The 25,443-nt window shown below is 37.7% G+C and overlaps 5 protein-coding genes and 1 non-coding gene across 13 annotated transcripts; all 6 read right to left on the bottom strand.

Annotated features, from left to right (window-relative positions):
* Positions 1-85: 85 nt before the first annotated feature.
* On the bottom strand, positions 86-158 carry TRNAK-UUU. Its single transcript has one exon. It is a non-coding gene; the product is annotated as a tRNA-Lys (tRNA).
* Positions 159-321: 163 nt separating this feature from the next.
* LOC122291065 (16 kDa phloem protein 1-like) lies at positions 322-3,957 on the bottom strand. Its single transcript, XM_043098716.1, has 5 exons — positions 3,136-3,957; positions 2,575-2,640; positions 1,856-1,994; positions 1,281-1,416; positions 322-954 (listed from the first exon to the last, which is right to left on the bottom strand). The coding sequence occupies exons 1-5, from the start codon at positions 3,200-3,202 to the stop codon at positions 895-897; spliced, it is 468 nt and encodes a 155-aa protein (XP_042954650.1). The 5' UTR covers positions 3,203-3,957; the 3' UTR covers positions 322-894.
* A 73-nt stretch (positions 3,958-4,030) lies between these two features.
* LOC122291056 (serine/arginine-rich SC35-like splicing factor SCL30) lies at positions 4,031-9,224 on the bottom strand. Of its 2 annotated transcripts, none has more exons than XM_043098708.1 (8): positions 9,034-9,224; positions 8,321-8,486; positions 8,074-8,151; positions 6,622-6,786; positions 6,476-6,516; positions 5,155-5,233; positions 4,880-5,065; positions 4,031-4,383 (listed from the first exon to the last, which is right to left on the bottom strand). In XM_043098708.1, the coding sequence occupies exons 2-8, from the start codon at positions 8,476-8,478 to the stop codon at positions 4,260-4,262; spliced, it is 831 nt and encodes a 276-aa protein (XP_042954642.1). In that variant the 5' UTR covers positions 8,479-8,486; positions 9,034-9,224; the 3' UTR covers positions 4,031-4,259. The 2 variants fall into 2 exon arrangements, with proteins under 2 accessions (XP_042954642.1, XP_042954644.1); XM_043098710.1 differs by having other exon boundaries at positions 4,880-5,062; positions 9,034-9,221.
* A 598-nt stretch (positions 9,225-9,822) lies between these two features.
* Positions 9,823-13,956, bottom strand: LOC122291015 (probable dual-specificity RNA methyltransferase RlmN). Of its 2 annotated transcripts, none has more exons than XM_043098671.1 (10): positions 13,555-13,937; positions 13,298-13,373; positions 13,080-13,177; positions 12,663-12,764; positions 12,474-12,560; positions 12,086-12,202; positions 11,773-11,876; positions 10,863-11,002; positions 10,612-10,748; positions 9,823-10,492 (listed from the first exon to the last, which is right to left on the bottom strand). In XM_043098671.1, the coding sequence occupies exons 1-10, from the start codon at positions 13,756-13,758 to the stop codon at positions 10,316-10,318; spliced, it is 1,242 nt and encodes a 413-aa protein (XP_042954605.1). In that variant the 5' UTR covers positions 13,759-13,937; the 3' UTR covers positions 9,823-10,315. The 2 variants fall into 2 exon arrangements, with proteins under 2 accessions (XP_042954605.1, XP_042954607.1); XM_043098673.1 differs by having other exon boundaries at positions 10,308-10,476; positions 13,555-13,956.
* Positions 13,957-14,406: 450 nt separating this feature from the next.
* On the bottom strand, positions 14,407-20,012 carry LOC122291026 (probable serine/threonine-protein kinase PBL10). Of its 6 annotated transcripts, none has more exons than XM_043098691.1 (8): positions 18,021-20,012; positions 17,829-17,911; positions 17,441-17,744; positions 16,520-16,845; positions 16,114-16,249; positions 15,849-15,991; positions 15,631-15,754; positions 14,407-15,066 (listed from the first exon to the last, which is right to left on the bottom strand). In XM_043098691.1, the coding sequence occupies exons 3-8, from the start codon at positions 17,490-17,492 to the stop codon at positions 14,606-14,608; spliced, it is 1,242 nt and encodes a 413-aa protein (XP_042954625.1). In that variant the 5' UTR covers positions 17,493-17,744; positions 17,829-17,911; positions 18,021-20,012; the 3' UTR covers positions 14,407-14,605. The 6 variants fall into 6 exon arrangements, with proteins under 6 accessions (XP_042954625.1, XP_042954629.1, XP_042954616.1 ...); XM_043098695.1 differs by having other exon boundaries at positions 17,829-17,905; XM_043098682.1 differs by having other exon boundaries at positions 17,829-20,012.
* A 145-nt stretch (positions 20,013-20,157) lies between these two features.
* On the bottom strand, positions 20,158-25,038 carry LOC122291061 (triosephosphate isomerase, cytosolic). Its single transcript, XM_043098714.1, has 9 exons — positions 24,875-25,038; positions 24,478-24,553; positions 23,799-23,922; positions 23,320-23,404; positions 22,664-22,796; positions 22,110-22,204; positions 21,681-21,759; positions 20,479-20,561; positions 20,158-20,376 (listed from the first exon to the last, which is right to left on the bottom strand). Exons 1-9 carry the CDS (start codon positions 24,911-24,913, stop codon positions 20,326-20,328), a joined length of 765 nt encoding a protein of 254 aa, XP_042954648.1. The 5' UTR covers positions 24,914-25,038; the 3' UTR covers positions 20,158-20,325.
* Between the last annotated feature and the right edge of the window lie 405 nt (positions 25,039-25,443).

The following is a 25,443-nucleotide window of genomic DNA, read 5'->3' as shown; positions in this document are numbered from 1 at the left end:
TGGGTTGGAGACGTGAAGCCCATGAATTAGAGCAGTTAAAACACTGGAAAAACATAGAAAATGAAAAATCAATTATGGCAAAAACCGCCGTCTGTGGGATTCGAACCCACGACCACGTGGTTAAAAGCCACGCGCTCTACCGACTGAGCTAAGACGGCTTTGCCGATACTCATTGTTTTAAAGTTATATTGACCATTAGCTGTTAACAATGAAATTCCTGCTCCTGAATTTGACTATCTGAGGGTGCAGTCAAGACCGTAGTTAAACCACCAACATTCTAATATCGATCTTATCTATAAATGTTATATCAACACACCGCCATTGCAATATAAGCTACAAAGCCATATTGATGTTGTATAAGATTGAAAACAAGAAGTACAGCACAGATTAACATTGACTTGTACGCTGTTTTTGTTACAATAAAGGAGAAGCTCTTCAAATTACAGGACTGCAAAGTTGTCACCATTAGTCCGAGGTGTGGTGAGAATGGTCGTAGTCGACGCCCTTTGATTTATTTGAACTTTGTGGAATAACAACTGCTAAAAACAACGACGATAACCTCTCTCAAATCATACCATATGTTATACCTTCGTCTTGTTATGCTGAAAGAACATTATCCATCAAACTTTAGATTAACTTTTATTATTTAAAATGAAGAAATTCAATGATTTATTGGTAATGGCAATACCTTGTCAATACAAGGAGATGAAGGTGTAACCCTCAATTTTTTATTTATTTATTTATTTTTTTACAAAAAAATCCACTCAATGATCGAATGGAGCATGAAGTTAATACATATTAATAGATTAGAAAGACTTTCATTGCTACTTCAGTTGTATGAAATCCACGCGAAGAAATCTTGAAAATTCCATGTGGACCAAGGCAGCAAGGGAACTAGTAGTGGTGGCTCTGCTTCCATCCCCCAAACTCCTCTTCATTAGATTTCTCTTCTACCTTCAAAATCGAACAAATAAATGAAACCCACATCAATCAAACAAGAAGCTAGCACTGTTAAAGATGTCATATTTTTGTTAGGATTCAGGTAAAATTAAATCAAACGGATCATGTATCACCCTGCTATTCGTTTCATCCTGCTCGCAGAAAACATTTAACATCTGTGTTATTTAGTAGTATTTACGAAAACCCAAAACATCCTAAATCCACCATCACATTGTCAATCCTATACTTGGAGATGTCAAGTGTAGCATCAGTTTCCTTCCTTTTCAATATAATTGAAAGCTTTACAACCAGCTTTCAGAGTCCATGAGATTTACAGATACCTTTTTGGTGAAAGTGACGCCAACTTCAATCTCTCCACAATAAGTTTGGTCGACTCGAACCACGCTATACTTGCGAGGATGTAATTCAGCAGTTCCATTCTCCACTCCTACTGCTAATAAATCCTCCACGTAGATGCTGCACTTAAAAAATTGAACAAGCATGAGAGAGGAAGCTTAAAGAACAAAGATGTATGTGCCCATCAAATGTTGTTTTGGTTGGGTGTGATGAGGTTTTTATGCTACACATTATTCCTCCACTCTCACTTTTCTATAGACACCAATACATGAGATAATCCTATCAACCACCGACCCTAATTATCTATAAGTCTTATGATCTTTTGTAATGGCTTCAAGCTAATGTCTTAGGTCAATTAATTGATATGCAAATGGAGAGTGAGGACTTGGCTTTGACTTCGTAAATTTTTCTTCCATTACGATTGGGTAGATTTCTGCTATTACTACATAATCAGCACAAAAAATTAACAATTTTTTTGAAGAAATTAAGAAATATTTCTGCAAGTCTTGAAAATCTAAACTACTGTAAACAATAAACATATGCTGTAATAATCTCTTACGTGGCTTGCCCAATGAAGTCATCAGTAGAGAATGTGTCATCATCCATGATTTTGAGAATGAGTTTGTACTGGTCCCCTACCCCTGGATACTCTACCCTGAATGTCAATTTCTCATTCCACACTGGAGACGCACCTTGACCTGCACCGCCGGTATATTTTTCTTAGAATTGGCTGAAACTATTGAAGACGCATACGTATACTGCTATGCATATAAGCAGTTGCCTTAGTTCTTGGGGATTTATCGTTTGTAAGAGTAGTATTTATATTGGTATTTCCCTTTAGTGCATTCATCAAACATTTTGAACTTTGAACTTCAAATACAGGGCAAATCTAAAGGAGCATGTCAAAGCTTGGAACAGGAAAAAAATGTCAGTGGACAGTAGCAATAAATTTTGCAACCCAAACAATTGGCCTTAAAACAAGACATTTAGTGTCTCCAAATTTCCAATCTTCATATTCTGTTAGTTAAAATGTTGAATTTGCCTTCTGTTTATCAAAGGGAGTTGTCTCCTTTATTCCCTATATTTAAGATCTAAGAAACAAATATTAGCTCATTAACATTGGTTACTGCAGAATTTCCGTAATGATATACGGCACTCCCTTAATCAGTCATAATTAATAAGATATTAAGATTGGCTCAATATCAATTGCGTTGGCAATGCCCTGTGTGTGGTGCTTCCGAGAAATAAGCGTGAAGTTGGAATCGAGACAGAACTAACCTCGGGCCACGCTGCTCTTGCGTTCTTGACTTTTGTATTGTATCAGAACATAAGGATCCATACGACCTGCAATACATCTCATAAAATGATAAATTTGCCAGAATTTGACTTGACTATAGTTGGACGGAGGTCATATCAAGATCCGTGAGGATTGCTCAGTCATTAAGAAAAAATTTAAAAAATATATAATTTTACTAACAGTCATTCCTTAACCATTAAGATTAAAATTAAAAGAAAAAAAATCAAATACAAAATGAGCAGTAAATAGATAGTAATCTTATCATTTTCCTTCATTGGAATCAATCCTTCAATTTTAGCCCAGAACTTCATTAAGATTAATAGATACAAACTAGTATAAACTTCGATAAATTTTGTAGATGTTCGTGATGATGATTCACATGGAATGGAATGATACTTTATATTGGTTAAAACGGGAATCAGTCTGGTCTTTATTTAATATGAAGCTTGTGAACACCATAAATATGAAGGTGGACAAACCGCAAGGCGCAAAGGAGAAAAGAAAAAAGGAAAAAAGATGCACTTGTGTATTTGAAATTATACCGAAGAGATCAGAGTCTCCAAAGCCTTTTGCATTCACCAGCAGCACCTCCAACGTCCCAATTGCCATCTCTGTCTCTCCTCTTCTATTCTCTCTCGATGAAGTTCAATTTCATCAAAATTCCAAGAAGCGTCTCTCAGCATGACTCTTGCATGGCTTATATACTATCGAAGACTTGCAATGAGTAGTTGAAAAACCGACGGGCGGTCAGGATATAGGAATGAAGAAAGGCAGGTTGGCTAACATATGGATTTTACCTCCAATTGACCAGCGCTATGAAACATCAACTGCCCGGCACGTTTGACTTGGGAAAATAAATAGAGAAAAACGAAAGGAATAAAATGGGGGCAACCAAGGAATGAAGAGTCATATTAAAAAGGATCTTCTTGGAAGCCCTCCATTTAATAACGAATACATTTGACCGAACAACTTAAAAACTACGGATTAAAATTTCAAAAAAAAAAAAAAAGGACTTTTGATATTCAGTTAAATATAATAATATCAAACGGTGCCAAGTGAACTTTCGTATTAAAAAGCCAATGACCAGGCCAAAGTTGGGTTCACAATTTCCCATTGATCTTTCATTCAACCGCGTGCATTGAAGGATCTAATATATTGCTTCACAATTTTGTTTGACTGCTATGCAAATTCCAATGTAATTTTGTTTGGCTGCTATGCAAATTCCAATGTAATCCACCGACTTCAACAGTCATGATCATTTCACAACATAATCTCAACTCCTGTCTACAATACAGCAGTCACCAAACTTGTTTAAGCACTAGTGAAATATATGTGCCTGCTCAACATTCAACTAATTCAGATCTTTTTTTTTTTTTTGTTGGGGGGGGGGGGGGGGGAAGATAAGGGGGTCTTTCCATTAAAACTGTAAGCCACTCATGCCAAACAAACGACCGGAAATTATATAATCTCTAACACTGAATTATCAAAGTTGAAGTATAATATAGATGAAATCAAACCATCAAACCTCTATGGGTCTCCGAGACATGCAACACAGATTCTTTTGCTTACTTCCTACAGTTCCACACAAACCTAAATGCCCGACCGTTCCCAATATGCATACCATTGGAACCAATGTTACAACATGAAAATTCATCTCGCCTTTCCCTTATCTGCTGCGCCTGGGTGACAAGTCCGCAGACCTAGACCTGGATCCAGAGGGTGACCTTGAGGCTCTACCAGGCGAGGACCTCCAGTGACCACGTGATTCCTCAGCCGCATATGCTGATTTCCTATAATGACATATTTCACATAAGCATATACACTCGCAATACACAATTATTTGACAAGAGTGCTAGCTACCAGAAATTTTACATAAATACCACCAGGGATGCAGTAAAAGCCACCAGTAGAAGCCCATTCAACCACAAACATGGGCTAGCCATCAAACCCATTTAACCACCCCCACACAGGCAACATTCTATGAGTAAACAAAAATGACTTGCGAGTGACCAGAAACAATTTCTGTCCGTATCCATATAATAACTTCTTTTTCTTTTTTTAATAACACTCAATAGCGCAAGTCATTTTCTCCTCTTTTGCGTGATAAGTTCCACAACATAACAAGTGAAATGGCACTTGGAATCCAGTTTGGGAATTATGATAGCTATAGTGTCCGCTTGCAATCACTTCATCACCATGAAGAAACACAGGTAACACTACACACCTATGCATTGAGCATGGTACAGGTAGATAATTCAAACAGTTTAGACAGATTCTGAAACTTACTCGCGATGCCCATTGCCAATTTCATTTTGATCAACAGCATTACCATAACCTGGAGAATAAGACCTGCCTTGATCAATATCTCGCTCTCTTCGAGGACCTCTTGGTGACCGTGGGTGGTCTGCTTGCCTTCTACTTGGGGAAACCGAGTAGTCACTCCTTCGTCTTGGTGCGGGTGAGTAGGACCTGCTAATTCAACAATCATTTACAAACATGCTAACCTGCCCAACTGACCACAGGTATAAAGATTATGTTAGTTTGTGAACTTGCAAGTGTACCTTGAGCGGTATCGATTTCTAGAACCAGAAGGCTGGCGAGGAGAGCGTGAACGGGATAGTGAACGAGACTGAGCACGCCCTGAGAGATATCAGGTTCAAAGGAGAATATTTTAAATAGGTGTTGCATAATTGTTTTTACAAGTACAAATAGGAGTCATATAATCAGATACAAAAATGAAAAAAACAAAGCTTTCTGCAGACCAAAATATGACAGTAAATCAACAAAATCATAAAACTTTCAGCTTTGTAACTTCAACCTCTAATTACTAGAATCTCACCAAACAATTCATTTTGCAACCATATTTATATGTAACAACTGAGTTAGAATTACAAGCGGGTTGCAAGCCAGGTGCCTAACTGTGGGTCCATAAAAATGCTACTCTCAGAAAACAATAGCAGCTGAGCTAGCAGGCATCTTGAATAAATAACACCCGAATCTCTAGAAAGGAAATTAGTCTTATCAACATGAGCATAGCTATCGACAAGAAAACAGCTATCATCTTCAAAGGTTTCGATTGCGAAAAAAGTTTTAAAACATTTTAATTGATACAAACCAGCTTCAAAGTTGAAAACAAATGAGGTATAGCCTTCAGCTTTATTGGTCTTCAATGAGAACAAAATTTTAAAGAGAGGCCATGCCAATTGGATGCAATTCATTCCTGATCCATTAAAACTTCAAAACAGTAACTTAGTATGGAAAGAGGAGCTTAGTTGAAACCCTAGACATCAAATCTTTTCCAGGAATTTTTCGGGTATGGGTTTTAAAAGCCTCGTACTTCCGAACACAAACTTGAGCTTCAGAGGGGGATACCTAAATCTGTCGATCTCCCTGAAGTTCAGGACTGGTTACAAATGGACCTACTCAAACACACATCCTGTGCTAAAATGCTACACAGTTCGACAAGCGCCTGAACACAAAAGTTCCTAGTTCACAGCAGGTACTCACAATGAAAAAGAGAGAAGGAAACACTATTTTTTAAAGTAAGATGAAATCGATCATTTGGGACCAATCATCTTAATAGATATGAAATTGATCACTTGGAAGAAAGCATGTTAACTTGCAATCTAAACTACTACAATTTCCTTTAAAAAGTTAACAGATTACATGCATTAAATGCAACAATCCCAACCAACAGGAATCTTAAAAATGAATCCAGCAAAAAATTAAAACAGTAAAGAAATCTCAACTGTAGAAGGCGCACAAATATAACGTGGCAGTACTTTAATTGATATTTGAGAAATTTGTCATATATCAGTACTAGTTAATACGGATTATAGAAGTACTGTAAAGTAAGAACGTCAATTGTAATAAACAGAATACCATAATAAGATGATCGCCGTCCTCCATGGCTCGAAGGTCCTCTGCATAGAGGACAACATAAATGAGAGGAATCACTAAATTAATATATAGAGTGTGAAAACTAACACCTGTAGGCAGAGGTAGAGATAGCAAGCGGGAGAACCTACCTAACCCTAGTCCTTCGACGCATCTCCTCTGGCCTCTTCCTTGTTTCAGCAGCAAGAACTACGGATATCTCTCTCCCAGCAAAAATTTGCCCATTCATATGATATTGAGCCTCTGAGGCTTCATAAGGATCCACAAACTGCACAAATGCAAACCCTCGAGGTTCCCTAGAAAGAAGACACAGAAAAGCTTCGTAGATGTAATGTTAAATCTGCGCAAACATTGATTTGTATGAGGGCACTGACTTGTCAAAAGTAGCATAGTAAGATACCGCCACAATGTCTTATCCGGTATACCTTTCTTTATACATCTAAATACCAGCTCCAAAGCACTTCCAGATAAGTGCATGCTGAACTTACTATAAGCAGCTAAAATCCAAGCTTAGTGGCTTCCCTTTTCTTTATACACAAGTATGAAAGTCAACTTCAAAAGAGGCAAGTGACTTGAAAATTCTTCACATTCTTGTAATTATAGGATGCACTTGAAATCAACGTTCCCACAAACAAAAATCCCTTCAGCTACTCTTCAATTGGTCAAGAATAAATCTTCCTCCCCATCAAACTTCTATTGGGTGTGTAATTATATAATTTCTCTTCATAAAGGAACATTCTTCATTTGAAGATTACTCTTAACACTCTCGGGGGGACCAACAAGTTAGGCAATGATAAACAGTAGGTCTTCATCAAAATTGGGGCTTGGGCTTGTTTTAACTTCAAAACATACCCCCTGACAAACCAGTTCAAATTTTAATTCACTATGGAGATGAAAAATAAACCTTCATAAATAGTTTACAATGTAACTCACTAGACAACTTTTTGCATCCGCAACTTGTGAACCACTTATGAAAAACAACTTTTGAATGAACCTTAACTAGAGATTCCTAACAAGGAAAAAAAGTAAAGAGGAGTCTCTCAAACAATTAGCAATATACATACATCCTCAACAATCTTATGAATATGATTGCAAAGAATATCAACATGAAACATAACCAGCTAATTACCATCAACATCACAGGTCATTTTTACCAAATCAATAATTTCTTTCAACAGGTAAATTAACAGATAATCTAGGTGTTTGACAGTTTAGACAACCCATTAATTACTTAAAAAATTCAACTACCAAATCACTCATTTAGCGTAAGACAATGAAGCAAAAAGAAGCTTCATCAGCATGTTAAAACTATAAATGACCAGCATTGTAATGTAGAGGGTGTCGAATTGTCATGCAGAATCTAACATCAAACTCTTTTGAAACCAACTAGCTTGATAAAGCAAGGAGACTTGGTAAGCTCAAGCTAGTCCCAACCTCCAAGTCCAAGCAAACCGAGCTCAACACCCAAAACTTTGCTCAGGAATTTCCACCACTACATTGTCATACTGAATAACTGAAATTTGAATGAATTGAAAAAAATGTTACAGAAAAACTTCTTGAATGCTCTGCTATTAAAAACTTACCCCGTATAATAGTCCTTTGGAATATAGACATCCCTAACAAGTCCAAATCTCTCAAATGGAACTCGAAGTTCTTCCGGCCTGCAAACAGGAATAAAGTACATAACCGACTTGTCTTGACTCTTGACAAATCAACAACACCAAATGAGAGATCTTCTGCTACCAACCAACTATAAAGTTATAAACAAAAACACACCAACATGTTCACTGTTCATTATAACACAAACCCAAAAGCAACAGAAAACATTACCTGCAATCCAGTGGAATATTGCGGACTAAAAGGCTTCCATGATTCTGTTCCTTGTGCCTACCGTACCCACCACCGTATCCCCTTCTAGGAGGGCTTCTCCCTCGACCGCCATATCCCCTCCTAGGAGGACTATAGTATGGTGGACTGTACCTCCTCATGATGGTACCTGACATCACAAGCATGGCCCATGTGAGCGTAATATATACTAGTTCCCAATTTTTACTTGCTACAAGAAATCTCCAATCCCATAACGAGTAAGATAAATTAAAAAAAAAAAGGCATGATATTTAATTATATGGTAGTATTTATGTCAGCATTTATGTTATAGGGCAATAATAGGCAATGTGAATTCTTGAAGCCGCAGAACCTGATTCCAGATCACATGCCAAGGCAAAAGAAACCCTAGATTCCCTACCTGGTTGCCGAGAAAGAATTTGATGCGTCGAGTTTTCAATTTTTTGTGGACATAGAAAGCAAAACCTTAAACTCGGCCAAGCATAACAAAACTATTTTACTAACTCGACTTGGACTTTGTCGACTCGAATCGGATTTTTTTCATTGATAAAAAATCAAGCCTAAAAACAGAACAAAAGATCGAAAATTTCGTTTCCTTTCCCGAGAATTTAGCCGGCGGAAGGCAATTCGTTTGACTTCGAAGAAAATCGCGGGACCAAAAGAAGACGCAGAAAAACGGAAAAGATAAATAGATATACCTCGAAGAACAAGAGACTCGACGAGCAAAGAAAAACCAAAATCTTAGACTTCGATCTCAAGTAAGCGTGACGAACTGTGTCGCCTATTGTGCTTTTATAAAAGCCTGGCATGGGAATGTTCCAAGATCGTCATGTTTAAAACCCTAGGTATACGAAGAACAGATTGGGCGGGTCGACTCGGTACTAAAAAAAAAAATGCCGATTGGAAGGGTCGACGGACCCTGTTTGAGTAAAATAAAAAAGGCCCAGACGAGTTGGGCTTTTCTTTTCCCTTTTCTATTTTTCGGCCTACCTAAATTTTCATCGAGATAAAAGACGAAGGGACATTAATCAAGGGATAAATCCAGTATTGTAACAAGGATTTCAGTGGTATTATTTAAAAAACAAAAGAAGTAATATTAGATCATCAAATATAGACAAATCCGAACCTCCAAAATGAACTAGATCTTCACCATCAGTGCATTCGGATGCTACTCTCCAATCTTTACAACTTTTTCTCTCTTTGTTGTACTTAAATATATATCTTCTTGTTTTGAACTTTTTGTTTTTCCCAATAGCATTAGAAGTAGTTCTATTTGGACTAGTTGGGCAAGAAAATGCGTGAAGTGAAAAACGCCCACCTTCCCGGACGCCCTTCTGAGTGTTACGAGTTTCAACCAGTATACTCGACGTCTAAAACAATGCTCTCAAATACCCAGGTGATACAAAGTTCTTTCACAAGAAACTTTTACTCAACCAAGAAAATGATGCATTATACAAAAGAAGCCAGAACCTAAATGATGCATTATAGAAAAGAAGCCAGAACCTATGTCATGAAATTTAAAGACAACAAATGGCAATTTTCATAGAGTCAGGTAACAGTTGTTCGTGAAATGGCCGTCGGCAGGTCAGAAAGAAGTGGAGCATCATTGCAGTCTCTATGGATGCAATTTACATCTAGACGAACTAGCCTAATAATCAAATACAGGATATAGATTGTACGAAGAAAGGAGTCAACTTGCTCGTGACTTTGCGGGCCATCCACAATCCAGCAGTTCAGCATAGTACACCGTTCATATACACTTCTATTCTAACATCTCATCAATGGACAATGTGTATAAAAAGAACTTCATTTCTGACTTGATTCATAACAAAATTTCTATTTCTCCGGCAACTAGGAGAGAGAATGGTCACAGTTAAAAAGGGGAATAATCCCAGCTGCCTTGTTGTCAAGCACAATGCACCTATTTTAGTCGCGCTTCAAACGGATCAAGGAAAGAGAAGATGGAAGCATATATCAACATCAACATGCAACTGTAACATCTGCTTGAGATTGCAAGTTTTCAGATTCAGTGAGCAAAGGACTCTTCTGGAATTTGTTTCTCAGCTGACCACAAGCAGCGCTAGCATCTAGGCCCCTTGTTTGCCTCACGCTGCCAGTTATTTTACGTGATTCCAAAGCAGCTGCAAATGCCGCCACCTGCCAAATGATATAAGAACCATGCATCTACATATAATGGTGCAAAATGATTCAAACAATGAGGTATTGAGGCATATGCATGCTGAAAACGTGTGCATAATAGCATGTGTTCAACATACAGCTTTCCTGTGTGGCCGCTGATACTCAGAGCCTTCTATTGGATTGAAAGGTATCAGGTTTACATGATAACCACGCCCCCACTCATGGAGAAGTTGTGCAAGTTCTACTGCGTGCTCTGTTTTATCATTGACTCCGGCTGCCATAAGTAATAATAATATTTAGAACACTGTTATTGACTTAATATAGATTTTTACAAGTATGAACAGGGAGGGACTAGACAACGAATAAAAAAACATTGAAACATCAGTACCTAAGAGTGCATACTCAAAGGAAACCCGTCGACTGGTATCAAGGAAGTAGTCCCTGCAATCTTTCATGATTGCATCCAGAGGGTAGGATTTCGCACTTGGCACAATTGCTTCCCTAAGTTTCTGGTTAGGGGCATGTAAACTGAGGCAAGAAAACACGATAATGAAGTTACAATTCTATAATCAGAAAAGATATTGACATTATAAAAGTGTTCACGAACAATGAGCTTCTTCCTAAGCCCATATAAGTTAAAGAACAGACCTAAAGTAGACCCCATAGATTGTTGCAGAAATGGGCCAAATGAGGAGGACGATACTACGCCAGCTGATTTGAAATCAACACTCTAGATATTGGTCAAATACTCTAGGGCTTAATTGGTAGGCAAAATTCACCATTTTGCATCAGCATCTGCTGGGGTAAAATTTATTCAACGGCTGAAATGCAGGGTTGCTTATGGGACACGTGTCCCTCATGTCCTATTATGGGATACATGTCTCACATCCAACAGGTCCAGTTCCTGTTACTGGACCCAAACCAAACCCAATGCCACTCAAATTCCTGATCTTAGTAAAATTTCAGGCAGATTTGCTTATCCATACTGGGTGTCTCTCTCTTTCACTCATTCAGTCTCTCTCTCACACACACACACAATTAGTATGACTGCTCATATAAAGCCCCTCAAGGCCTTGAACCAAATATGTAAAGTGGAGAGCAGAACAAATGTATTCTCAAATAGTAAAAAGGGGGTGAACAGCTATAGCATACAGCAGGAGTAAGATACTAATCTTTAGTCAATTTATCAATTAAAAATGTGTGCTTCAACAAAAACAGATGATTACTCACAAGTAAACAACATCATCAAATGGTAAGCAGAACTATCCACTAAAAATTTCTTATTATAAACAGCATACCTGACAGCCAATGTTGACTGAAGTTTGTAAGAAGCCAGCTTTCTAATTGTGTTTGGAACCCCCACAGTGGATATTGTGATCATTCTTTGCCCAATTTGCACATCCTTCAAAACAGGAAAGACCCACCAAAACAAAATGGAGTTATAATAAATTGCAAAGAGTTTATGTAAATGGGAATTTCTAGGAGTCAACTCTAAGTAAGTTAAATTAAAAGAAAAAAAAAGTTAAACAACTTCCAAAGAGTTGTCATAGATGAGTATTGTATTGAAGCAAACAGTTGCAAATAAGGTATGTGAAACAGTTGCAAACATACCTTATTTAAGCACCGATGTGCCTCAAGTACCGAGTCCAGATTCAACATTGGCTCGCCCATTCCCATGAACACCACATTTGTCACCCTATTCTTGAAGAGCTCCTCAATAGCTAATACCTATGCAAACAAACGTATATACAAACCATTTGGCCATGCCAAAGAAACTCAAGCTTGCTTGAATACATTTACGTTTTAAGCATATCATAACAATAACAGTTTTTTTTTTTTTATGTTTCCAAAGTTATTGATGTACCTAAATCCTACCAATGAAAAACAATTGATGAACCTCAATCCCACCTTAGAAATTTTGTTTCCAGAATTGTGCATATCATAAAATATTAAAGATGCTTTGCCACATAGTGAACATGGAAAGGACATCAAGACGAACCTGCTCAATGATTTCATGCCTCTTAAGGTTCCTTGAAAACCCCCCTTTCCCAGTGGCACAAAAAGAGCAGCGCAGTGGGCAGCCTACCTGAATATCCAAACAACAAGGAAAAAATGAAGCTAGAATCAGAATCTCATTAAAAAGGTGAGGGAATTTTGCCACAGGCAGATTCACAGATCAGAAAATCACCTGTGATGATACGCATGCTGTAAGGCGCATTAAACCTTTATCATCTTCAACTGGTATGCCAACGGTTTCAATCAGTCTGTTGTCCTCCAACTTAATCAATAGCTGCACGGTCCATAGAAAAACTCTATAATGGAATGTTTTTAAATCAAAATGGGAATAAATATTTCCACTCATCATATCCATAGATGCACTTGGCTATCAAGATTTCATGATAATAATTGAAACGGTGGCATCCCATCGAAGTATACAAACCTCCTCTAAAATTAATATGAACAATAGAACTCTAGCATCATTGGAATAGCCGACCAATAATTCATTCCAACAGAAACCCCACACTTACATAATCCACTCCAAAAAATGAATTATCATAACACAGTTGGAATAAGAAAAGATTTCAATTTAATTATCGCCTTTCACCTTAACAGTCCCATCAGCTGCAGTGACAGTGTGATAAATGGGCGACCGCCCAATCTTCCATCCAGCTTCTTGAAGATCATTCCTGAATGCTTGAGGTACTACAATATATTATAATAATAGTAGAGGAAACACAACATATATAAGTCGCCCAATTATTTAATGGAAGATTGTAACAGTAAAAAAAATGTGGCAAGAAAGGGAAGGACAGCATGTCTCACATTGACTGAAATCTTCAATTTCTTTGACCTTTCTCTTGTAAATAAGATGATGCAGTTGCTTTCCTCTATAGCTTTGCTACAAAATATCATTCCCAAATAAAAAAACTACGAATACAAAGTACGCCCGCAATTTCGAAATATATTTTGGAAAATCTGAACTTTAAAAAATAACCACGACATCACATATTACTCAATTTCTTCCACTTTCTAGGCAAACAAACAGAGAGAAAGGCTTCTTCTTTTTTTCGTTTATTTACCTGACCGAATTCGAGGGCGAGCTGTTGGAGCTCATGTTCAGACATGCCGAGGAGCACCTGCTGCGAGACGGCATGGGAAGCCCGTGCAGCGGAGAGAATAGAGAGGCCGCGGGAGCTTGAAAAGACAAGGGAGCGAGGGAGCATGACACGTGAGAGGGGAGCGGAACACATGTGCTGGATAACCGCCATTGAACTGGCAATCATTTCTCTGTGCTCCGTTTGGGGAATGAAGGCGGAGGAGTACGGACTATATTACGAGAGTGGGATTTTTCTACTCAAACCTTAAAAATTTTTCAGGTTGAAGAGTCGATAACAGCCTCTATATAATTCGTTGTCGTTTAGTTTGTTTGGGCCTTGGGACGACTACCATCATATGGGCCATATGGCCTCTTGGAAGTTTGGAGCGGGACCGCTTTCCCAAGGGCACTGATAACGGTCGGATGGATATTGGGCCGAGGCCTTCTATTAGTATGATTTGGGCCTCAGTCAGAGTTATTTGGGCTTCGAGAAAACAGAAGTTACAGAACGAAGCTAGAAGACAAACCTGGGAAAGGTTCTCTCTCTCTCTCTCTCTCTCTCTCTCTGTGTGTGAGAATATCCTGGGAAAGGTTCTCGATTGCAGAAGAAAATGCCAATATGTTTCTTTGAACGGATGATTAATTGCTGTGAAAAATCAAAGGCCAAATCACAATTCTGAGTATGTTCTTTCAACAGAATAATTAAAAAAAAAAAGCATATATTTTTTTTTCCTTCGTCAGTACGAAGCATTTAGTCATTCTCCAATTTGGTCATAATATCATTTGCTGGAGCAAAAATAAAAAAGAGGAGGAAAAAGGGAGTAGAGGTATGAAGTATTAAAGTTAACACGATTTTTTGAAATCATTAACAAAACAAAAACTGTACAAAAGTCAATAGCGGTAATACATACGCCGACCACAAGATATGATGTTCATCCAATCAACCATCCGTTTATTCTTGCTTCTTCTTTTTTACCTCTTTGGGAGTGAATAAATATAAAAAAAATACATGTGCTGAATGCCTTTTACTTGTTTCATATATCAAGGCTAGAAGTAGATGGTCTGGGATATTTAGCAGCCTTCTCATTGCAAGCTCCATCGGCACTCATCCTGCGATGTTTGGGACCGTTGCCTGTTGATTTTCGAGTAGAAATTCGTTGGTGTTCATTTTGAGAGCATCCAACGTCATTCGAATCATGAAGTTGCTCCAATATTCTGACCACCTCAACCATGTTTGGCCTGAACTTGGGTTCTACTGATAAGCATTGATTTGCAAGGTTGGCTGCTTTCAGTGCTGCAGACAAGGAGTACTGGCCTTGGATACGAGCATCAAACACTTCGAAAACTTTTCGTTTGCTGGTAAGGCAAGGCTTGGCCCAATTAACTAGATTTTGTTCTCTACCTGGCCTGTTCTTGTCCATTGCTCGTTTGCCAGATAATATTTCTAGGAGAACAACCCCAAAACTGTATACGTCACTTCTGATAGTTAAATGACCTTCATAAGAAGAGGATGAACATAGTATCAGATCCCAATACAGAAAAGTGTTTGGTAAACTGCGGCATTCATCAAGGGCTCTATAATCCATTCTGCAGGTACCATATTAAAGGCCAAGTTTGGAAACCCAAAAATTACAAACACGTGGTGAAGAGCGAGAAAGAGAGGTTTGTGGAGTTGGATTGATGGAGGAATTGACTTTACAAGGCTATAAACAGAGTAAAAGTGAGCAACCGGGGAGAATACTTGCCGGTACATCTTCTTAAATTGCCACAGGTTCTAACCAACTAAAATGGACAAGTTCCTTGAAAAGACAAGTTCTTTACTTTCCTGTTTCAAGGTTTGGCATTAGAAGCATGTATAAAAATAAACAAATACAGTTGCACGTTCAATGGTGGGTTACAAAATTTTGCAGATGGTATTTACGACCAGGAAAAAAGAAACTAGTGATGAAGTCATTGTTTCTGGCAATGATATTGGAGGACAACAGGTAAACCTTATGGCAAATAGTTCAGGCTTTTAAACTACAGGTGAAACTGATATATGCTGTAAATTTTAAGGTACCTGTGGCCATATACTCAGGAGCTGCATACCCATAGGTCCCCATAACCCTTGTAGAGACATGGCTTTTGTCGCCCGTTGGACCATCCTTGGCCAACCCAAAATCCGACAGTTTCACATTATAGTTCTGCCATTTACAATGAATAAATGGGTAAGAGCATGTTCAACTAAAATCCTCCAGAAGCCATAAAATTTTAACAATTTGAACAGGTTTAACGTACACTGTCTAGCAGGATGTTAGAAGATTTGACATCTCGATAGATCACTTGCACTTTGTCACTGTGAAGAAACGCAATGCCCTTAGCAGCACCCAGTGCGATCTTCATGCGATGGCTCCAAGAAAGTGGCTGAACATAAGAAGACCCTATTCCAAGATGCTTAAGATTCTTGATTATGATGTTAACAGGTATGTTTAAGATCCTAACCAATGGAGTACATTTAAAATCCAAGAAGTAAATAATGCAGAAGGATATATAAATTACTCACTCCTAAATAAATGATTCTCCAAGCTGCCCCGGGCCATAAATTCATACACCAGAAGCCGGTGGTCATCTTCCAAGCAGTAACCAACCAATTTCACTAGATTTGGATGATGCAGCTGCCCCAGGTAATTTATTTCTGCCTATATTTAAAGAACCTCCACGAAATTAATCAATGTGAATCCTGAAGATAAGTGTGCAATACCACCTGTTTGCAAAAACAACCTAGAGCAAGAATGATTGAGGATTTTCGGATAAATTTACTAGAATTATTGACAAGTTCAATCAATCCCTTTTAAAGTATTCAGACCATTACAAGCCAATGCACATTAGTTTCTGAGGTAATTGGCTTCAAGCTCAAAGAGGTGTCAAGAAATGCGCAGAAGCCAGAGAAGGGTAGAAATTAAACTCACCAACCATTCATGGTGACCCTGGAAACCTTCTTGGTTAAGCCTCTTCACGGCAATAACCATACCAGTCCCAGGCTTGGCAGCTGTAAATAAACGCTCATCGATCCATCCTTTGAAAACACAACCAAAACCGCCCTCACCCAACACACTATCAGGACGAAAGTTCCTGGTGGCTGTTTTGAGTTCATTAAAGGAGAAGCTTCTCAAATTGGAAGACTGCAAGATCTCACCCTCTGTCCGAGGAGTTGTAGGCACTGAGATAGGTGAAGCCTTGCTGCTTGTACAACTCAAATCGTTCCCTTCTTTGTTTCCATACGTGGAGTTCACATCTACACGGGTCCATGCCATGTAACGAGTAAATATACCAATTCTAACATATAAACGAGAACTCTTCTCATAAACTTCAAACCGAAAAAAATAAATAAATCTTCAAATTGACACGATACAAAAGCTTAGACTCAGTTGGTTGCTCATAGAACCATGGAAAAGATCACAGAAAGTTCATATCTCTAGATCTATTCACCGGCTCGTTTCAAGAAGTCGTAATCTGACCCGAATCAAGCCCAGATATGTAGTTGGACAGCAAACGAATTACATAGAGATTTTGAATTAAGATTCAGAATTTCTTTTCTTGCATTCCTTTCATTGCTCAGCAGTATGTCATTGTTTATATAGACCCAGATTTAGAACCCAAAATAGCCTCAACGTTCAGCCATAGCAAGAGTAAAACAAGTCAAGATTCCATCCAAAAGAACAGAAAGAGAGCAGGTAGAGGTGCTGAATTGCATGGTTCACCAATAAATAAAAGTTAAAGAGCATATCATGGAAAAATCAATGAAAAGCCATAATTTCTTAGCAGCTCCAAGACCCATCAAGAAAGGGTGAAAGAATTAGACAAGCGAAATATTGAAACTGCAATGATACCATTGTGAAGAGGGCTCTCAGCTTTGATCCTAACGCTAAAACAGGAGCCCATGGATTCGAAAGCTTCACTCCTCTCTATCTCTTCTCTACTCTAGACTCTCTGCAACTGCTTCAGCGTTGGATAGCAAGCCAAGTGTGAACAACTTGAAGCAGGGAAAGTCAAGCCGACCAAACCCCTGAAGTGAAGGCGAGTATTCAAGTGTGAGAGAGAGTAAAGCTTTTACTATCACTTGCATAGAGAATCGCCTGTTAAAATGCTTCAATCCTCTCTCACCTCCCTCTCCACGATACATATTGCATGCAACTGCTTCATAATAATTAAAAAATAAGACGGAAAGAAAAGAAATCGAGTGTAAACATGTAGCACGAAAAGTCAAAGCAACCAAACCCGTGAAGCAAAACAGGTATTCAAGTGTGAAAGCAAATGCTTTTGCGTGAGATTTAGCTGGCACTTGTATATATGACCTGCAACTGAAGAAAAAAAATAAACAAATAGAAATAAAACAGGAAAATAAAAAGAAGAACCAAGAAAAGAGGTAAAGCAATGTGCTGAGTAAAGTTGTGAAGATCCTGGACTTACGTGCGTGTTCATGTTCTTGGAAAGTTCTTTTTGTTAGACCCACGAGAAGGACAAGCATGCAATGGTTGACTTTAGCCAACAGTTTGATTGCTTTATCTGCAAGTGGTGTTTGGGGGGGGGGGGGGGGGGGGGGGGGGGGGGGGGTGGGTTGTTGAGAAATTGGCATTGAGAGTTGGAGCTCTATCCCTTTTCTTGTTAGCTCGCTGTTTTTTGTATGCAAAAGACGACAGCAATGCATAACTGCAAGGATTCTCAGCCACCTTGGATTGATCACCATAAGAACTCTCTTAAATTAAGCCAATTTGGGTAATATGATTATTTTTTGTTTGATGTCTTTAAGTACAGGCAACCTGATGAGTCCCATTTTGCAAAAATACAGCTTAAATGTCCATTCAGAGGCGTAAAGGCTATTAGTATTTTTAAGTATTTTAAGCAAAGCCTTTTTTTTCTGCCACCAATATTATATTGCGTCCTTATTCAGTGAACCAAGAAAATTTTATTCTTTTTTTATGGGCAAGATTTTGAAGAAATGGCCGCTGTTTGAATCAATGACATTCTTTAAACAGTCAATGTATCATAGATGTGAATAGTCCATGTATTTGTGGAAATTGGAAAACATATAAGAAATCAACGCAAATGCCATTTTCCCTCACCAAACTATGAGTTGACCAATAAATAGAAAGAAAGAAAAGATTTTTCTGTACTTGTGAATAAAAGATTCATTCACGAGTACGTATACTTTGTTTGGTACGTATTCCCTGACTCTCGTGCACCTACTACATCTAGTATAGGGATTGGATCTAGAACGACAGCATCCCCTATAAATTAAATAGAAAGAACCCCCACATGTTGATCAATCATTCACCATGAACGTGTAGACAAATATACTTTCGCAGAAGCTCCTCAAAAGACAAGGATCAAACTCATCATTCATTAATAATCTAACTGGGACCATAAGCTTGAGGACTGTTTCAGTAAAGCAATCATATGATATAAGGAAACATAGAACCAGCCTCAAGTAAAATCAATCTCAGCTTTACAGACCCAGACTGTCGATCAGGTAAAGCAGTGACAAAGACATTGACTAATTCCCGAGTTTTCAAACTACAGGCATTTTTTAAGAAATTAAAAAAGAAAATATCAAACACAGACAGCCAGCTTTCGCGGCAAGTTGTCCTGTGAGTGAAGGAGCAATGGATTAATGACCAAAAAGAAGTCATTGCGCAAGGCATGACGCAAGGCAGTCCTAAAGCTACATGTCACTGAACTGGCAAGTCCATCCTGGCAGAGGAAATGCTTTTCCAGTGCAATTGACATAAAGTAAAGAATCAGTTTGAAGGGGAAAAAAAAATTATGTCCAATATTGAGAGCAAGACCATGCTCATGTAATCTCAATAACGACCCACAACCAGAAAACCAAACCAGCAGGTCCGACTCCAAAAGGAAGCTTTCCTTCAAAACTAATTGCAAAGAGCAAAAGTCATGCCCGCCAGAGATCGTGTTATGCTCCACCAGTTCAGGTGGTATCTACAACACACATCTCAAACCAAGTCGAAAGACATCTTACATTTGGGTGGGATGCAATATTTAGGAAGTTCACTCTCACGCAGATGCCAATCGATGCAATTTTAACAGCCATACACTGGTTGCAAGGACCATGACCCATGGGTTAGTAAAGACCGACTAGAAATTTTTTTCTTTTTTCTTTTTTTATGACAGATCAAAAGAAATTTATTAAAATCAAGCGAGAAGGTATAGCGTAAATACACAGAGTATCCAAGAGTGAACACCTAATTACAAGCTAGGAAAAAGGCAGACTAGAAATTGACAGGCAACTGGTTCTTAAGGTTAGGTCGTTCGTGGTATATGGGCCCATTTCTGGTTGGCCACCTTCACCATAAAAGTATACACAGTTACAAACAAACATATATATTATGACGTTTCTAATGAAAGTCGGTTCTTTTGTTATAGCTTCAGGGACGGGAAAATAAAATGGTAGGCTAGACTTTAGATACCATTGTACCAAGTCACTCGCTTCCTCCAGGATTCAATCGCTAGCATGTAGCCAAAACACGCAAAAACATGTACAGATCGAAGTTTCTGGATATCAGGCAGCCTTTGTTAGAGGCACTAAGGATGGTAGCAGTTAGTCATCTTTATTCATAAATATTATCCAGTCCCCGATGCTGATTTGGATACAAACAGAAATTTCTCAAAAAAAGTAATTTTAAAATTTCATCACATGGATTTATGTCTCCCCATTCGAAAGCTAGAGGGTCTCACCTACTCATACCCAGTACAAAACTTAGACACTTTTCTTAACCTGGGCAGACTTGATAATGTCAATGAACTCCGGCTGTAGGGAAGGCAGAGATGGAAAACAAAAATAAGGGTGTGAAAAAAATAAGAGTTGTAAAAGACTAAACACCTAAAGCAACAACAGTTACAACACTATTACCTTAAGAGAAGCTCCCCCAACCAAAAAGCCATCAACATCAGGCTGAGCAGCCAATTCCTTGCAGTTTGCACCATTCACGGAACCTGCAACAGGTATGCAATTATGTTGAAGAAACAACAAAGCAAAATGGAAAGAACAAATGCTGAACTTCTTTAAAAATTATTCCATTTAGCGTGCAATCCCCAGCTATTGATGAAACAAAATGAAAACACACAGCATGATCCAGCCTACACTAAGCAGAACATTGACAAGACCAGGAATGAGAAAATAAAAAATCCAAAACTTTATGGCAGTGTTGGCAGAGGCACAGATTCACGCTGCCCTTTCCTTCTGGATCTCAGTGTCAACCAAATTTAGTGGTGCTGAAATGACTTATTCAACAGGCTATGAAGCAAACATGTCTACTCATTGCCCTTCAATATCCAACAATCACAGACCTTGCCCAAAAATTCAGTTAAACTTAAATCATTTGCAATCCTTCTATAGAGAGAGATGAGAATAGAGGGCATCAATGGCTTCCATAAGATTTTGATAACAAAATACATAATTTCTGTTCTCTGATTTATGATGTCCAGAGAAAACCAAAAAGTCCGCCTACAAGACAGAGTCAAGTTTTTAAGGAAGCTACATGTCAACTCAAAATATATATTTTTCACTTTATCAAGGGGAAAGAAAAAAAAATAAAGAAAAAAGATATGGAGGTTGCTCAATCAGGTGTTAATCAAGTTGATATATAGGCAAACACATTCCAGTCATATAACATAGCCCAAATTTGAACAAGCTGAGTATGTCCTATATGGGAAAAAGCTAAAATCAGCCGCATAATTCATAAGTCAATGCATTTGACTTGTCTTCTAATTGAGAAAATGACTAAACCACACAAAGGACAAAATCAAGTGCAAGGAGGGATAGGATAAGGAATTTTAAACCACCATTTATCCCAACAGCTTAAGTTGATGAAAAAATGTAGATTTTATTATTTATTTTATATCTTAACACTCCCCTCACGTGTGGGCCAGACTTCTCCTCAATGGATCGCCCAACATGTGGAATATTTAATTAAATGTGATAGAGTGTAAAATCAGGGTTGGAACTCAGGACCTCTGCTTTGATACCATGTTAAATCACCATTTATCTCAACAGTTTAAACTGATGAGAAGAGATAAATTTTATTATTTATTTTATATCTTAAAGGAAGAGACCTCCATAAATAATGCGGGTTGTTGCAGCAACTTCAGGACTGGTATTTGTGTGAAGCCATTTCCTCAATTCAGAATGTACCTGTCATATAGTTAAAAACCTTGTTTCAAAAAACTGAATGGTTGAGAAAAGAAGGCAACTTGAAGCAACAAGACCCACCAAACAAAATAACTAAAACTTTGCATACAGATATGACCAAGAATCTCATGATTGTTAGTCAACTATGGTAGCGCAATGCCCTCAAATGTTAATCCTTTACATTTAGTATGTACAGAGAGCCAAATTTAGAAACCAATGAGCACCTTTTTCTAACATATTTATCCTATCAAAAGCATCATATTTACTTTCAGTATATTATAGAAACGCCTCTTAATTAAATGTGAGACTGACAAAAAAATGAAACTAGTGAATTCATAAGATGAAAGCCTTACTTCCTGAGCCTGGGCTGGAGTAGCAACCTTCCCAGTACCAATAGCCCACACAGGTTCATAAGCCAAAACAACACTGGCCCAGTTTGAAACTCGTTCTGCAAGACAAATAACACCAGACATGATGATGATAAAGAATCAATGTAATCCTCAGAGCATGATTAACATGATTAGCACAATGCACGTAAATTTTAATACAACATAGCTTTCAATGAATACACGAAACACGGAGCAAGGCAAAGGCAAAATCATGCGTTAATAGATTTGGAACTTCCTCACAAAACAGTATTGCACTCATTATTTTATCTATATTATTTCGACAGCAAAGAACCTTTAGAAAGAAACTAAGGCACTATAGTAAAAAGATAAAAAAGAAAAAAAAATGATCAAAGCATGATTACTAAACATAAGAGTACTTGTGAGACAGCTTGCTTTATAGAGAAATAAATTCCTGTAGGACAGAGCAAACAAATAAAACTTTGAACTGAACAGAATAAGCAGTGCCTCATTAAGGCCACATTCCAGTTTGTGCAATTACTTTAGATCGACCTATTTACCTGCAATTGCTTTAGTTTGTGCAGCAACAACATCCACGGTAGATCCAGATTCTCGCTGCTCGAGAGTCTCTCCAACACAGGCAATCACCTTCAAACCTTGTGCAAGTGCATATGCGACCTTATCTCCAACAAACTGAAATAAACCATTGAGAATAGTAATTATTACTTTAAAGATACCTTAATGAATGTAAAAATAATGAGCACTTATAAAGTTGCAGCCAATGATAAAATCAAATGCCATGGCCAAAACTTGAGAAGTAAGGCCCTGTTTGGATACCCCGTTTGTTTACCCAAACCTAAACTATCTCATCTCATTTCATCTCATCTCATCATTATAAATTTTTCAAATCCCTATACAAAATATAATAAACAATTCAACTTTTTTAAGTCTCAAAACAAAACTAATATTAAAAAATTATATTATAACAATATTTTATTCAACTTTCAACAAAACATCTCATCTTATTTCATCTCATCGTTACAATTTTTTCAAATTCCCACACAAAATATGATAAACAATTCAAATTTTTTCAAATCTTAAAACAATAATAATATTAAAAAAATAATATTCTAACAATATTTTATTCAACTTTCAACTCATTTCATCTCAACTCAGTATCCAAACCACACCTAATTGTCTTTAGAAACCAACTTACCTCATTTGACTCGTTTAATATAAGCCGTCTCTCAGAATGACCAAGAATAACCCAAGGAATGCCCAAATTGACGAGCATCTCTGCACTGCATGTGGATATTAAATCAACTTTGAATGTTTTCAAACAAAGAAATGCACACACATTGTCTGAGTAACGAAAAATCATAATGAAAGATGGCCCATGATAGAAATTTTGCCAGCACGTGAGCCAAAAGGCTAAAATGGAGAAGTCAGGGAACAACCATTACATTACTAAACCTACGCAACATTATTTACATCATTTTAAGTAACCACTGAATGCAAAAAGTCGAGATTCCTTTAAGAAACATTATTCATTAAACAATTATCTCAAAAAAAGAAAACTTATATGTTTAACTAAAAAAACCTCGAAAATGCATCACAAAGTCCAGACATTTCACAATACAACCCGTGGACCACGAGAAGATAAAAAAGAAGAAGAACTACAAGATCAAAGCATACCTGACCTCCCCTGTATAAGCACCTCCTTTTTTGACCCAACAATTTTGTGCCGCAACATGGAAATCAGGCCTCAACAAACTTTTTACCAATGGAAGAAAAACAAATGGAGGGCTTACCACAACCTCTGCAAGAACGTGTTTTCAATGCATTAACGAAGCAATGAAGCAAAGAAATGTAGTTACTTTACAAATGAAGTGAGGATAAGAGTGGAAAATTGTCACATGCAAATGACAACAAGAATTAAGAACAACAACAATAACATTACTCGTCAAAATAAATATTTGAAAATCATAATTACCGCAGCCGGATTAAGTTCTTATTATCTAACCGTTCCACTGAATTTGGATTAAAATAATATGGAGGAGAGAACTTCTGAAATCTTAAAAGATTAGTTGTTCCATGGAACACGACAAAGTTTCACCCGATGATAAATAAAATTTTAACAAGCCAAAGTGAAAAAGAGTATATATTACAAAAAAAAATTACGGCCAAAACTGAAACTTTATTAGTGCCAATATTCAAGTTTCATTGCAAATAATGTTCTCACTCATGCTGCAAAATCTAAAACCATAATAGCAAATTATGTATCATGCAGACGCTCGTAGTAACCGTAATACTGGAGAAATGAGCACCAAACAGCAATACTGATACAACAAATAGAATCCAATCATTCGCCTACCCACGACATCGTGTGGAGGCACTTGGGCTTCATTTAGTGTGGCCACTATCTTCTTCACCTCCTCAGTGGTTCCGTTCTGCATCCACAATCACGTTCAATTCAAGACAGGAAACACAAAACTACCTCTGTTTATGTGTGCATTGTTTTTACCAAATTAAATAGATGGGCAAGCGAAATAATACCAAAATCTGCTCGACCGATAAAAACAAATAAAAAAAAGCTATTGAACAAATAAATTATTCGCTAACAGCGGAGAAAAAAGTAAGATCGAACCAGCCGATCAAAAATATCAACTATTCAGATAGTTGCAACCTTACAGCACTCAATTTCACTCTCTATTTCTTTTTCTATCATACTCATTTTTCTATCGTCAACCAAACAAAGAGAGAAGACTCACGCATTTCCAGTTTCCGCCGATAAAGAACTTCCTGGCCATCTTTCACAAATGATCGGAATTCGCAGAGTTCGCTGGCGATGATATCTGGATAGTTTGCTGGGCGATGATAGCTGGATCGCGGTTGAAATGAAATTACAATTAAAGCCTCGAATGTGGAATATGCTGTAAGCATCAGGCATCTATTGGTGTTTACGGGGAAAGGTGACAGCGGATGGGATGGGTAGTATCGTCAATAGAAGTAAAATGACGTAGTGGTCGAGTGGAGCGCATGCAATCTTGCTCACGGTCCATGTGGCTCTAGCCGCATGTTTTTGGGTCACAAAAAAGTGGGTGGTGATAATCGGCTTGGGTGAAGGGCCGCCGTACCCACGTAAATCTTACCTCCTTTATGGGCCAGTCGTGCCTATCTCTTCAGACATTCATTTTTTTTTTTTTTTTAAAATAAGATAAAAGCCTCTTACTTTTATTTTTGAAGCCTAGTACAGATTGGAGATTTGTTATTTGAATTTCACCAAGTACAATCAGTTTTGTATATATTTTATATATTTTATTAATGTAATTGATTAAAA

Source organism: Carya illinoinensis, chromosome 1 (genome assembly GCF_018687715.1).
Source record: "Carya illinoinensis cultivar Pawnee chromosome 1, C.illinoinensisPawnee_v1, whole genome shotgun sequence".
NCBI lineage: Eukaryota > Viridiplantae > Streptophyta > Magnoliopsida > Fagales > Juglandaceae > Carya > Carya illinoinensis.
The sequence above is the reverse complement of the archived record's forward strand: the minus strand, read 5'-3'. Positions and strand labels throughout refer to the sequence as shown.